The sequence below is a fragment of the Phaethon aethereus genome (assembly GCF_964289735.1).
Source record: "Phaethon aethereus genome assembly, chromosome: 18".
Taxonomy (NCBI): Eukaryota; Metazoa; Chordata; class Aves; order Phaethontiformes; family Phaethontidae; genus Phaethon; species Phaethon aethereus.
This window is the reverse complement of record NC_138594.1, coordinates 6,984,596-6,999,705: the sequence shown is the minus strand read 5'-3', so window position 1 is coordinate 6,999,705 and position 15,110 is coordinate 6,984,596. Positions and strand designations below refer to the sequence as shown.

The following is a 15,110-nucleotide window of genomic DNA, read 5'->3' as shown; positions in this document are numbered from 1 at the left end:
CTAATAAACACAAGAACTGTTACAAATTAAGCCAGGCCAAACAGCTAAGTAACTCCAAATAATTTGATCCAAATTGTTTATATCCCTGTACTTCATACCACGGCTGAATCATCACCCCTACCAGTAGCTTTCTTAGTGAAGATGTAGTCACAGTAAAACCACTTTGGTCACAGCAAACAGGAACCAACAGGTAACTAAGCAAGACAGGAGCATTACCAACAAGCAACAAGTTCTGTCATAAGGACAGTATTTGCAAGACTATGCAAGAAGAATTCTTAAAAAAATAGTTTTTTAAAAAACAGGTTAGTATTTCTGCATTGCTGTGTACACAAACGTTACACATCAGAATGTGCCAGCCCACTTAACAGTTTGCTAGATTAATGGAAATTAAATGTTTGAGGCTCTTGAGGGACTAAGCCACTGAAGTTCTTTCAGTTTCTCGATTTTTATCTAATCAAGGAGACATCTCTCAGAAAAGACCATTTTATGAGTTTTTGATTGCAGTCACCAACTTACATAAACACCACTCAGCACTGTCGGAGGAATTATTTCAGAACTAAAACTCACGTGAATACCAAAAATATGTGAGAAACGGAGAAATTTAGGTGAATCCTGCACATAAGTTCATAAAAATGAAGCACCACTCTACTAATTCAGGAAATTGTCTTGTTTTCGAAAGCATGCTGTTCAGTACCTGTCACTTGACTTATATTGCCTCAGGAAAGAAAAAAATAGTAGGCAAGATACAACAGAGAGTTTTGAGCTTCACAGTCTTAAGTTGGGCTGGAAAAAAAAAAAAAATAAGGAGACCTCACCCTTTCTTCAGAAACTAAAGCAAGTCCAAACATCTTTTTTGGCCAAACAAGATAAAGGCAGCTTTCTCCTGGGAGAAGTCTTGGCATGACATCAAGTTGAAAGAATTTTATACACCGTTATCAGAAGTCTAGCCAGGTTACAAGCCGGAGATTCTAAAGCCAAAGAGAAACATATTCCATGTCTAACCTATGAAAGGTGTTGAAATATATTTACCCCACTACCCTTCCCCCCCCCCCCCCCCGAGGTTTATTCCAGGCCTTTGTGAGTTTGGATATGAAAACATTTGTTCACAAGAGGGAATTCCAACCTTGCAATACACCACAGAAGTTTACAAGATACATACCAGAATAAGAAATAATCTTCTTAGCAGTAGAAATTCCCAGAATTAAAACAATGGCATACATTCTTCAGCTACATAGTCAAAAACAACTGCAAAAACAGACACTATTTTTCTTGTATCTCCATTAGATGTAGTTAATGTAATATCAAACATCTTAAAATTGCGACAAAAGTCAAATAGATCACTGTCCATCAGCTAAATGCACAGACCCATCATTTTGCCACAAAGCTGAAGAATTTCCAGATCCAGCAGGCACAGGCCTAGCATATAACAATCACTTCTTGAATTAACTATTACAAAAACTACCACCAAAAATTGATCTCTGCTAACAAGTTAATACCTAAAAAAGCATTAACATATACCAAACACTATAAAGTATTAGAACATTACTAGGATATCAAAGAATGCTGTGGAACCGTTCAGTAGACAGGCATATAATCTTTCATGAACTTCCATGGATTTCACCGCAAATCTAAACTTCCCCATGAGAAAACTCAAGAACAGCAGCCTTGTGGAAAAGACTCATGAAAAACATCATTATCACTAGCTCACTTCAGTACTTCAACTCTCTTCCCCTTTCAAGCAGGAACACCACAATGGTAAAGCAGAGCTTGGAATCTACACCACCATAGCTAAATACACCCAAAACCAGAACTCTTTTATTTTTGCTTTACATTTCCAAGCATCTCCCATTTGATACTACAATAAACTGAATGGTTAATGAAATTATTTGCTCTTTTTAACTTAATGTTTACATCAAAAAGCATTCAAATACAGAGTTTTAAGTAAGCTACTGTAACATCAATATTGATATTTCTATCAAAGACTGACAAAAAGAGCTCAAACCAAAGGCATTAGTAAGTAGTCCAGTATTTTGCAGTTTGCCTAATCAAACATTTTTGGCTTAGCAGAACATACACACACACACACAAGAAAAAAATTAAAAGATGACAAAACTGACTTCTATTTCCAGTTCAACTAGTGACTGACTGAGAGGTCTCAAGGAAGCCTTTCATTTCCAACAGTCTTCTGACTGTAAAAGGGGGATTATGCTTACTTACCGCATAGAAAGCTGAGAATTGAGGAGGCTAAAATGCTGCAGAGAAAGAAATACAAGTGCTGAGTACTATTACTCCAGAGAAAAATAAAGAAAACTGATTATTTTAAACAAGAAGTTTATTTAAACAACAAGACGCTTTACTTGAAGGGAAAACTATCTAGGATTTTTTTTTTTTTTTTTAAAGAGTAATTTACCCCTACTTAGACAGAGATTGCTCTACATGTAACAGCTACGTACAAAAAAGTTATAAAATTGTCCTTGGTTTTACAATGATAAAAGAAAAACATTGAAATTATCCAATCAAACAAGGTATGCAAGGTCTTTGTTTTTAAACAGTGAGAGCAAAATAACTTACTGGAATATAAAGATAAAAGTAGAAGGAGCATGCCACTAACGGAGAAAAGGGCATTTTCACAGAACCAGTTTGTTTTCCCACCCCATCTCCATTAAATGTTGATCAAAACATACCATTGGCCATTTAGTTAAAAAAAATATGCATTATGTCTGTGCACATACACCAGTTACTTTATGTACAATAGAAGGAATAGGAAAAAAATCAGAGAGAGAAGAGAGAAAACTATACTGCAGTAGTCAGGATGTGGCTGAACCAAGTCTCATTTTTCTAATTGTGAATGTGTCGCCTGTGGGAGCACAGTTCCGGAGAGGAAAGTAGCAGGTTCTTTTTTTGTGTGTTTGTTTTTGTTTTTTGTTTGTTTTTTTTTTTTTTTTTTTTTTTTTTTTAGTAAACTCCTCCTGTTTGCTGCTGGAACACATCAATTGTATCTTCATCCTCCATTTCCAACTATAGCAGAAAAGAGAAAAAAGGCTTTCAACTCTTCTCAGATATGTACCATAGGCTGGGTTGCTCTTACATTTCCTACCTTCATGTTTACTTTTTATGCAACTTAACCAGACAAGCCCCGCTCCCCTCCATCATCATCACTTTGTACATTTAACCTACTTCACCATAACTCAAAAGCAAAGAGTTTTGGAGGGAGGCGAAAGCCAGTTCATAGCTGTTGTCCTAGAACGAATTCTAGCACGTAACTTCAGAGCACATTGTACGACTCCTATGGAAAAGATCTGCATTCATAATATTTCAATTCTGTTGCCTACTTTGCTATTGCATCTTCTTTCTGCTATTTACTTCCTCAGTTTACCTTAGAACATTGCCACAATTCCACTTTGCTGTTGTTGTTCAAATGTGCAAATGGCTTCAGCTACAGCACTAAAGAAAGCAGACTATAATTAAGGCCCCTAGCCCAACCAGGCAGTAAAACCGAGCATCAGCAAGCACAAAAAATTAAAAGCACTTTACATGGTCAAAAATGTAACAAACTGCCAGTGAAGAACAGCAATACTTCATTAATATAATCCTCTTTTTTCACCAGAATTTTTACAGTTGATACTCCTGGGATGTTAGTTACCTACTGACAATCTGTCCCAAGATTGAAGGAGTTGCTGTAACTAATGTAACTTATATTTCTAAACAGTCTCAATTTCTGCTCCAGGAAATCAAACTGGTCTATGGCATTTACTGCAGCTATAAATAGACCGATCCTTAACTTCAGCATAACATGGATGGAGCAAAAAGCACCCTGTTGCCTCTATTATCACTACTCCAAGTTAAAAAGTTGCATGGATTGTGGCCATAAAAGGCACATTCTTTGAGGCAACTGCTTAGAAAATATAGATCTACTATAAACCTTCTAAGAACAAGAGTCCCTTATTTCATAACAAGTGGTTCTGAAAAGCATATAAAACTCTATCACTTGGAAAGGCTGATTAAACACAGCTACGTGGAGCAACACAGAAAAATACTCAAGAGTCACAGTGAACCATTCTGTTCTTGGAACAGCCTTCATTTTAACCAGGCAACCCAAACCTCACAGTATTACTTAATTTTATGCCACCGAAACAGAGCTTCAAATAACAGAAAATGACTTTCTTATTACAAGTGCAAGTTTGTAAACAGGACCTCTGATAACAGCCTCACAAGCCTTTATAAAAACATAAAGCCACTGCTTCAGGAAAAACTCAGTTCTTAACTTACCGATTCTTGTCTCAGAGCCATAACTCAATAAAGTGACAGTTTTACAAGACTCATCATCTGTACACTGAACTACATCATCTTATTTTATTACTACAGTGATACAGACTTATTATTCAAACCACTAAAGAAATCCTAAGATTCCATTTCCAGTAATTCTAAACTACTTATACCAAAATAACAGTAAAAAAAGATCAAGTTCTATCACTAATATGTACAATTATACAAGTATTTTATATGAAACAGAAGCATCAACTCCCACAGCATATTTCAAACACAGTTCTTTAGTCTTGATTCTGTTTTTTACCTGTGCAGGTGTGTCTGTTTCATTAATTGGCTGCCCATCGAACCGGAATCTGATTTGCCTCATTGACAACCCCTGGACAAAGAGAAGTAACACAAAGGGAAGTAAGTCTGGTGTAAAAGTACTCTCTAGTTTTCTCTTGAACTTGTCACTAGAATTGCAGCATGATCATTAAATGCCACCATTCATAATGCATGATACAGTTTTCGCACTCCCCTCATGCACTTACTTTAAGGCATTTCACTACAAATACTTGCAATCTGTTTTGTATCGAAAATTGCATTGTGTCCAATAACTAAGAGAAGCAACAGTGCCCCCCCACTGACTGCAAGTTAAAATAAAGCAATTTCTAGTACTCAAGTCTCACCTCAAAGGACAAGATTTTTATAGTGCTTTTTAATAATAGTTCACTTAATTAGATGCAACACATTGTGTAACAAATGTGAAACAGTAATATTCAATAATCCTTTTTGATCTTCCCCAAAAGCAAAGGTATTCTAAAATATTTTTTCCAGAAATGCAACCACCATTAGCCTGTACCAGCAGAGTAGCCAATGGTAACTTGTTGACCTTCAATTCCTATTAAGAAGAAATCAATGGAACAAAGTTTTTCCATGCACAGCTAGAACTTTCAGAAAAACTAAAGGAATCTTCCAGGAATTACTAAATAGTATTTCAAACTAGCATTTCTAGCACACAATAGTCATTTTGCTGACCTCTTCCGCCCCCAAAAGACTACTTCTCATTCTCACTTGAAGCCAACAGATTCAGAGAGCTAAATAAAATAGCAACAACCCCTTCTACTAATAACATAAGCTCCAAATTCACAAGTTAGTTTTCAAAGGCATTCTACAGCACACTACACTCTGCAAAGGAGGATGAATGAAGCTTGAGAATACAACCAGAACCAAGAACCCTAGTGTTTACTTCTTTCCCAGTTCTATCTACTCTCTCTACAGAGTATCTAAAAATACAAGAAGTCTAGTTGGTTTTCAAGTAAATCCAATAGGTTGCATGATGTTGCTCTGGCACCTCTGAATTAAAAAAGCTGCCTTCATTTAGCCATGCAAGAACCAATGTAACACACAAAAGAAAACTTAATGTAGTAATTATTTTTGAGAAGTTGATTTGTCAGGAAAAAATTTTTAATAAAGTATAGGAGTAAACTTTTTGGTAAGACTTTATAGTGCACAGCAAAATGGCTTCTCTAGCGTGACTAAGATTCTGCAACGCTCACTCAAAACATCATCTTGTTTAAGAAAACCATGTGGCTAAGTGTCATGGCAGCAACACATTTTTGCACAGCAACATTTGGTTTGAGCAGTTTTCTCTGACACTGTGTTTCTTAAAATAATGTATTTCCTATTCCAAAAGTTTTTTTGCAGGTTCCTGGCAACTTTATGAGCTGCATAAATGCTAGCTGAAAACATACTGAAAAACTGTACCTTGGTGAGATTAGCATCCACAAAAAAGTAAGTATATTCCATGGACAACTTTTTCCCACTTAGAATAATTGCAAATAGTCTTCATCTTCTAAACATACCATTCAAGGTTGAGTTACTTCCATTTTAGGTCTACTATATGCAATACATTATTTTCATTCTTTAAAGCTGCTAAATTCTCTACTATATGCAGCTTCCACCTCCCCAAAATTAAATCTAAAGTCCACAGCTTAAGGATTTTAAGATTGGGTATGCCTAGTTAGGAACACCAGCAAAATCTAACATTTAGAGACATGCAGAACAAATACTTTTAAACAAAGTTTGAGAAGTAAGCACCTAAGAAACAAAATTTTAAGACAAGTCCGTTTCCAGAGAAATACCCTTTGGATACCTACTAGCTTAAAACTGCAATCAGAAAGAATGTCTCCCATTCTAAAGATTTTTTTTTTCTCTCTCCAAATCACACCTGCGTTTTTTTCTTGGTTTTCGTTTTTTACAGCAGGTTAGAAATTTTAAGTGAAAAGTTTTAGAATCATACTTTTGTTTGTATCTAAGTAACTGAAGTATGAACGGTACTTCTAAAATAATCTTTCCCAGGAGTTTACAAATAATTAACCAATCCTCAAACTCCAAAAAAGACAGATATAACCGCACTTTACATTTGGAAAAAGCAATACACAGTGATTTACATAATATAACATGAATTTGTATGACAGAGGTAGGAAAAACGAGTCTACAGCCTCAAACATTCACTAATTTATCCCCAGAATACCCATACAAGAACATATGCACACGTTCAATAAGAGCTTGTTTTCCCTGTCTTTATTCATATCACTACCCTATTGGGGCAAATGGTAAACCAAAGAGGTTTTACCACTCTGTATGTGAATTAGAGTTTGCTTTTCTTGGTGGTGAAATAGTTACCTCAATATCTTATACTGATTTTATTGTATTTGATAGTATGATAAAATATTTGTGCTTTTAAAAAAAACCAAAACCTTCCTCAATTCCAAACATTTTTGTAGAGATGAACTTTTTAAAGGCAGATATTCATTAAGAAATCATGGACAGCAGCGACAAAGTTTTTGTAATCAAAAACTTCAGAAGAAAGTGTTAAATAGCACTACTCTTAAGCAGGTATTTTAAAACTTGCAATAGCTGTCTGCAACCTAGTTGGATTAGCTGCAGCTGCCACTACACTAGCAAAATACTTCTTTTTTTTTGTCCCTCAGAGGATTAATTTGACATCTAGGCCACAAGAGGAAAAAAAACAAAGCTCATCATTAAATGTACTGGTTCCTTCTCAAGCTAGACATTAGACACCTTTAAACCCTGAAATACTCATTTATATTCTTTCATCTTAATACAGTAATACTAATAATACGAAGTCTACAACCTGACCAAGAAATTACTCAGTTATAAAAATACCTCTGATTATCACTCAACTCTCTATCCTAAGTTCATACCACAGGTTCCTAACCCACCCTTTCCATAATGATATTTTTGAGCAGTACAGTAACAGTTGCCTCCCAACAGCCTACACCTATAATGCAGATTTCACAAAGATAACAGCAGATCTTTATTTTACCCATTTCCTGTCACAACCCTGTCACTCCACTCTGTTAACAGATCCTAAGAATAATACACTTTCCACAACACAATTAGTTTCTGTTAAGTCTTTATCATTTTGCATATTTACATAGTTTTAAGACTTTACTGTCTTCATCTATCTCTATGGAGATCACCTCGCCCCCAGACTCCTGATGATGATACAAGAACCATACCTGTCGTTCACAATAGGCTTTCATTAGTTTACTAAGTGGTGTATGCCTCTTAATCTTAAACTGCACCACAGACCCATCTTGCCCTGCCACCTTCAGATTAATGTGGTCATTGTTTTCAGTCTTCACTCCTTCCTGTTGAGGAAATAAAAGGAAAAAAAAAGAAAACAACAGAAAACAACACTTTTTTTAAAAGGTATGAAACAAGAAGTTAACATTTTACTAAAGCGCAACAGGTCATTAAAAAGGAGGAAATAAAGATATTATAACTGTTTACCAGCTTGAAACTTTGAATTCGGAAATAAAGGTCAGTACTTTTTATTTAAAAAAAAAGAAAGCCACACACACAAAAAACCCACCAAACCCTACTAATATTAGTCATCATTCTTGAGATTGGTTAGCATGCAAAGCAGCAGTGAAGACTTACTAGGCCAGTTGTTTTACAACAAATTAAAAAAAAAAAAGTCATTTCTATCAAGGGCACAATAATATGCAACACTACAGTTCCAAATCAAAGGAATAAAGTTATTTATGTTATAACTGTGATCTCAACCACTAGCAAGCCTCCTTCTTACTATAGCTCAAAACTTTTTCAGATCAGTTGAGGTACTACTGAAGAAAACTTCAAGATACTTTAGAGGACTGTATTTGAAAAGGTGACAAATGAACCAAACTTTCTCCTTCAGAAAACGTTTAAGAAAAAAGCCTCCTTAATAAGCAGTCCGATCCGCTCGCTTCCATTAGAAGCCACAGGCAGAAATTGCAGAGAACCGACTTTCAACTCCGTTGCTCGTGTTCTGATCCAGAGTATCACTGGAGAGGCAAAGAGAAGATTCCACGCTACCCAGATCCCAGGGAGAGCCCGCTCCTGAGGTGCCCAGCAGCATTTCCATCTTTGTTTTCTTTAGGAGAAGCGGCGAGGGTGTCGGATGGCCCCGGCCGGGGTGCGGGTCCCCACCATGTGACAGATCCCCGCTCGCCGCGCTCCAGGCCGCGGCCCCGACACACCGGCCCGCCGCCCTTTATTAGTCTCTGGAACCTTCAAACTCAGTTTAAAAAGCGGGGGGGGGGGGGTATTTTATAAAAAAATAACAAAAAAAAAAGAACGGCGGCAGCGCGGCGTCCGCTGGTTGTGGGCTGTCGCTGCGGTTGGTTGTTAAGTCCTGCTGTCGAAAGGGGAAGCTCCACGCGGGTCCCCTTCGCCCGTGGAGCCCCCCCGGCAGCCCCTCTCGCAGCCGGGGAAGCCGGGGCGAGAGGCAGCACAAAAGGGGCAAGGAGCGACGGAGAGGCCCCGGCGCGCTCCTGCCAGCGCCGTGTGGGAAGGGGCTGGCAAGTGCCCCAGCGAAAGGCTGATTACGAGCGTGGATACTACGCCCCAGCCAGCCCCAGCTACCGCCAGCCACGCAGGGGAGGCCGGATCCGGGCCCAGGAGGAGGAGGAGGAGGAGGAGGAGGAGGAAGGCAACGGCAGCAACCGCCTCCAGACCTGCCTCTCTCCCTTGACGAGGGCGGGAAGGGAGCCCGGATTCGCCCCCCTCGGCCCCCCCCTTTCCCCGCCGCCCTCCCCGGGGATCCTCCGCCCGCCCCGGGAGGCTGCGGCCCCGGCCCCCCTCCCCCGGCGGGGCGGGAAGGCGGCCGCGGCCGGGGTGCGCAGGAAAATGGCGCGCAAAGCCGGCGCGGCGGAGCCCAGGCCGTTGGCTGGCCGGGCCGGGGCCGGGCCCGTGGCCGGGGCCTGGCCTCCCGCCGCCGCCGCCGCCTGCGGGGCGAAGCGAGGCGGCGGGGGCGAGGGAGGGAGACAAGGGTGGCGGGTGGGCGCCTGCCTCACCTTGGGCTTCTCGTCAGCCATGGCGAGTCAGCGATGTCCGGGCCACTCCGAGCGCCTCACAAAGGGGGGGAAGAAACGACCGAGCGCGGCGGAGAAGAGAAGAGAGAGAGAGGGGAAGGCGGGGGGGGGAAGGGAGCGCGCACGCACTGCCGCGGGGCCGCGCCTTGCCCCCGTGCGTGCGCGCGCCCGCCCCGTCCGCCGGCCTCTCCCCTGCCTCCCCCCGGCCCGGCCCCGCCGCCCATTGGGCCTCGCCGGACGAGGGGGGCGGGGACAGGGCGGGAACAGGGCGGGGGGGAGGGAGCGCGCGCGCGCCCCGGCCGTTACATAACGCGGCGGCGGGAGGCGGAGCGTGCGCGCACCCCGGACGCTGCCCGCGCTGCGTGCGCGCGCCCCGCCCCGCCCGCCCGCCGGGCGCAGCGGGCCCTGCCGTGCGGCGGGTATTGTCCTCCTCAAAATGGCCGCCGGGCTGCGGCGACCCGCGCCCCTCCCCACCGCCCGCGAAGGATCCTGCACCACCCGGCCCGGGCCGCCAGCTTCGCGCTTCCCGGCCCGGCCTCTTCAGGGCCCCCTCAGCGCTGCCACCCCTTCAGCACCTCGCCCACGGGCCTTGCTGGCTGCCCTCACTCTCGGGCCTGCTGCGCTCTCCCTGCAGGCACCTTTCTCTGATGCTCCCCGACAGGTGACCACTCAGTGTCATCCTCCTCTTGGGCCTCCTCAAATCTGACAAATTTTTCACCCCTACTCCTGGCCCTTGCTGTTTTACAGATGACTGATACAGGCTGTGAGGTTTGAGAGCCATCTGCCGCGCTTCCAAAATCCCTGGCCTGCTCCCTGAGGAAGGCGAGGCACGAGTTTTCCCTGAAATACATGTAGTTCTGCAGAGGGAACCAAGACCCGCCGTGCCTCTCTGCTGCGTCTGAAAAAGGCATCTTGAATATAATTAAAACAATTGCAGTTACGGCCTACTTAGATTCTTCCACAAGCTAAGGACATGATGCAGCACCTCAAAAATTACAATATATAAGTAACAGGATATACTACTAAGTGATGTGATTCCTTCAAGTTCATTCCAATGGAGGGGAGGAGGAAATTCTTGAACTCCAGGGATTTCACTGAACAGGTTCTCACAAAACAGTTTCTGAACCTTTTTTCATCAGCATTACACCTGCCACCATTCATTTGTCAACTGTTTCTCTACAGCACATAAGTGGAAAAGAAACACCACAAAAAAGACCCTTGTAAATACTTCGGGAATGGATTTACCAGGTGGGCATCAGTGCACACCGGTGCCACTCCGTGTGGTGAATACACTGCAGAGATGGCCATATGGTTACACACGCCTTCTGTTCCTGGCAAAACCCAGACCTGCATTGTCTGGGTTTGCAGGCTCCTGCACCTCCTTGCACTGTTTCAGAGAAGTGACAAGATGGGATTTATCCAGAATAAACTATTCAAGTATAGAAATACCAACTGAAGAGAACCTTAATTTACGAGCAAAACACAGACTGCAGACTTGCTTCTCACTGTGGATTCTGATCCCCGTCCTCTGCCTTTTGTCACGTTCCTTCACATTCCAGTACCTCCCTTCTGAGTGCGGACTCACGGGGAGCTTTTTGTTTTATTGCAATTGTCTGGAAATTCAAGAATAACACCCGCTGAGGACAGGAAGCTGAACCCTTACCCGAGTCCACAGTTGAGAAAATAACACAGCCACAACCCTACCTGAGGCACTGAAGATGGCCCGCACATCCAGCTGAGCTTCCACAAAAACACGGGCAGTGAAGTCTTTTATCATCTCCTTATAGACTAGGCTCTCATATATTGTAAAATTTTCTCTCTGCTTTAAGGACTCTGAAAGATCAAATCTCATCTAAAAAGTCATAGAACCTTTTAGTATTAGTATTTGACTCCATTTGAAGAGTATGAGTCAGTTCTGGAAAAAATCGCAGGATTAGAAGAGTTCAGTCTGACTCAGGAAGGCAACTGAGACTGTTTTAAATTTTGACTGCAACTCAAACAGATACTCCTTCAAGCTGTAGTTTCCACTTCCACCTGTGTAATTTTCCTTGATTTATCATCAAAAGACTGTTCCAATCAGCTTATCCTCCCTGTTTTCCCTGCATTTAATTACTCATGTTATGATTTTTCTATTTATTTAAGCTACTGGGAGGCAAGAAGCACCTGTAGCTAGAGAAAACAACATGCTTCTGCACAACTCTCCCTTGCACAGTTTGATAGGCTATCACTCTCCTACGAACTCACTTCACCTTTTATTTTACCTGCAATGCCATTTGGACCTTCTGAAGTCCATTATCACTGCTAAGCAGCAGGACTATATGTGAGAACAAGGAAATAAAGCATCTTAAACCCCACTCTATTCTTCTACTTGGCTTTTTTAAGTGAGACTCAAAACACACAAGGTACTTTACAGAACAAAAGACAAGTGCCATTTCCCAAAGGATCTTAAGTTCTATTTTTAGAAATGATGCAACATCACAGAGAAGCGACTGCTGTGAGGAAGGGTGTCACAAGACTGATGTTCCTTAATGGTCCCATTTTATTTTGCTCTGGACACTTCTTCCCACTCCCTCTTTGAAGATGTCTGTGCTGCAGGTCCAGGAGGAGAATTTCTCTGGGAGATGGCATGAAATTGGTCAAGGCCTGACAGCGGCATGAAAGAACTGAATGCAGGAATCGTGTTGAGACATACATTAAGGCCAGCATCACAAATAAAACAAATGTGCTGAAAAGGAGACGGGAATATATGCTAAATTTTATAACAGATGGGATTTCACTACCATTACAGAAGTTATATGTGCACAAAAAAGCTGAAAACTGTTTCAGCTGTACCACCATTGGTCTTGCCACCAATTACACAGATCCCCAATCACAGAGCAGGTTTCTACAAACCTCATATTTATACAGCTTCTCTTAGATAGCAACAGAGGAAATTCACATTATACAGGAGATCCAGTGGAGCTAACAATAAACAGAGTGCTAAAACCCGCAAAGATAACTGGCTAGACACCATCACTTGGAGTGAATGGCGGGGGAGAAGCCACACTGGGAACTACAAAGGATCCAGTCCTGCAGGGTCCAGGCTACAGCAGAGGGGGGCAAAGGCGAAACTTTTTGTCTCTTTGAGCTCCACCTCTTCAATGCACGGAGTTGAAGGGAAGTGAATGGGGAAGCATCACAGTGAGAATTCCAAAGAAATTCCATCTCTGGGGAAAAAAAATCAACTTGTTGTTTCCTAAAATATTTCCATGCCTTGTTTCATTCTTGTACAGCAGCTTTATAAGGCAGAAGTATGATGTACCTAGATCTTGTAGTGCGCTTGGGCTTAATTCTCCACCATTTTCTGAAGAGGGCAGGGATTATGGGCATTCAACATACATTCCCTTTCACACTGAGATTTTAAGACATTTAAGATTTTTAAGACATTAAGACAGTTACAAGCAGAGCAGCACAAGTGTGTGCTACTGCACATTAACAAGCACAAGCCTACAAAAGCAACTTCAGCCCCTTCAAAACTGTGTGTTACTTTGCAATTAGTTCGATGAAGGAATAGAAAGCAAACAGTTATTTGAAGGTGTAAGCAAGTGAGTAGGGCTGGAGCTGCCTTCTCAGCCTGGACTCTCAAGGTCTGAGTGGCTTATTAAGGCCTTGCTCTTCGTTAGTACTAGTTTAGCACCAGGAATAGAAAATATATTTTGCCTGGGGCACTGCCTGTTCTGTGCCTGCCCTGTTCCTGATGCTGATCATTCCCTCTGTTCCCCAAGCCATGAAATAGCTTTCAAACCTCCTATTTTGCATCTTGGTAATTCCCCTCCTAATCAGGCCTTGATTTTTTTTCTGTTTTGTTGTGGCTTTTGTTTTTTTTTTTTCCCTGACTGGAAAAAAGTATGTTTCTCTTTGCCTTTGCGTTCCTTGCCAGACCCAGAGCCTGTACTCAAAAGCCTTTTTGAACAATATGAAGTTCTATACTGACACGGTGGTTCCCAATTCTGCTTAATTACATGGACTGGACAGGCTCAGAAGCCTTTTTGACAAGGTGTGCAGGAAGGTCTCCCTTCTAGATATGTGCAGATCTCCAGCCAACCTTCGAAGGAAGACTAAGAGGTTTCAAGATTTCATACTAAAACTCACCTTTCCTGAGATGACTTCCCCAGGAACCAGCCACCTTATCAGTTCGAGAGCATCAGACACGGTCGACATAAAAAAACACTTACACTTTTAGTGAGTGAGCAAAGTGGACTGTATGTGCCAAAAGACAGCAGGAGAGGATCAAAGAGCTATAGTTGTGAGACCAGCTTTTAGTCTCTCTTTAGACAGGATGGGATCCTTGAGCAAAAGAGGACACTGTCCCACTCCTAGATCCACCACCTCAGTCATCAACACTTCTCTCTCCATGCGGATGAAGAGGAAAATATGACCAGTGAGACCAATGGGCACTCTCAAGGTTTGTCAGGCCTTGCGATACAGTTGGTAAAGGCTGACCACCTGCCTTCTGGCTGTCCCTCCCTGCGGGTAGGGCTGTGGTTCCCTACAGGATGGTCCACAGAGACAAGCGTTACGTTTGGAAAAGGATAAAAGGAAAGCAAGAGAAACACGTGCGGTGATGTGGAAGAACACGGGGATGTTCCAGGCACTTAAGTGTCCCTAGGAAAGCCTCAGGTGGCAAGTTCTGCTATCACAGTTCATACTCAAATGAGCTCAGGTGGAGAGAACTTCTTAGCTTCGCCACATGGAAAACAAATAGCAACTCCCATCCTTCCAACAAGGATCTCGTTTGGTAGCCAAGTCTCAGATTTCCATTAAGAGGGATAGTCAGCTCTATAGTAATTATGCATTTTAGTTCATTAGTAGCTTTTAATTACGATGCTCATACAAGCAGTGGGCTCTGATTTTTCTCCAGCGCACTGGCAGGTAACATCAGCTGTTAGAAGTTTCCTTCTACCACTCTTAAGAAACTGATGCAGTTATTGAAGCAGCACCTCACGTGTGAAGAATGGTGGCAGAAAACCTTCTACAGCTGAGTTTTCAGACATCCATTTTTGGTTCGTATCCAGAGCCATTTTAGTGATGTGTTGAACGATATTTTAGCTCTAAATATAGGCAACAATATCCTTTCTCAGAAGTGTGCAGCATAGAGCAGTACCATTTTGCAAGATAGCAGATGAATTTGACTTTGAATAACAGATTCAAATACATGCGTATCCCCAAATTCCCCCAAAACACAGAACTCTCACCCTCAATAAAGGATGAGCTTTCTTAAAACTAATGAATCTTAGTTTCTCAAGCAGGTTTCTTAAGATTTAAGTTCTTCTACCCTGCAACAAGCCATTCCCCTGACTGACCCGAAAAGACACAATTTCCTTTTCTCAGCACTATCACTGTCACGACATACTCATATCAAAGATAACTGCTAGCTTTATTTTTATTGGAAATGAAGGATGCAGTAGTCAATAAAGTAAAAAATTTAGCAGTGGA

At 42.1% G+C, this 15,110-nt stretch overlaps 1 protein-coding gene across 1 annotated transcript; it reads right to left on the bottom strand.

Annotated features, from left to right (window-relative positions):
- Nucleotides 1-2,908: 2,908 nt before the first annotated feature.
- On the bottom strand, nt 2,909-9,638 carry SUMO2 (small ubiquitin like modifier 2; the record flags this gene model as incomplete). The annotated part of the gene is made up of 4 exons (XM_082008276.1): nt 2,909-3,018; nt 4,574-4,645; nt 7,797-7,976; nt 9,618-9,638. 4 exons carry the CDS (start codon nt 9,636-9,638, stop codon nt 2,956-2,958), a joined length of 336 nt encoding a protein of 111 aa, XP_081864402.1. The 3' UTR covers nt 2,909-2,955.
- Between the last annotated feature and the right edge of the window lie 5,472 nt (nt 9,639-15,110).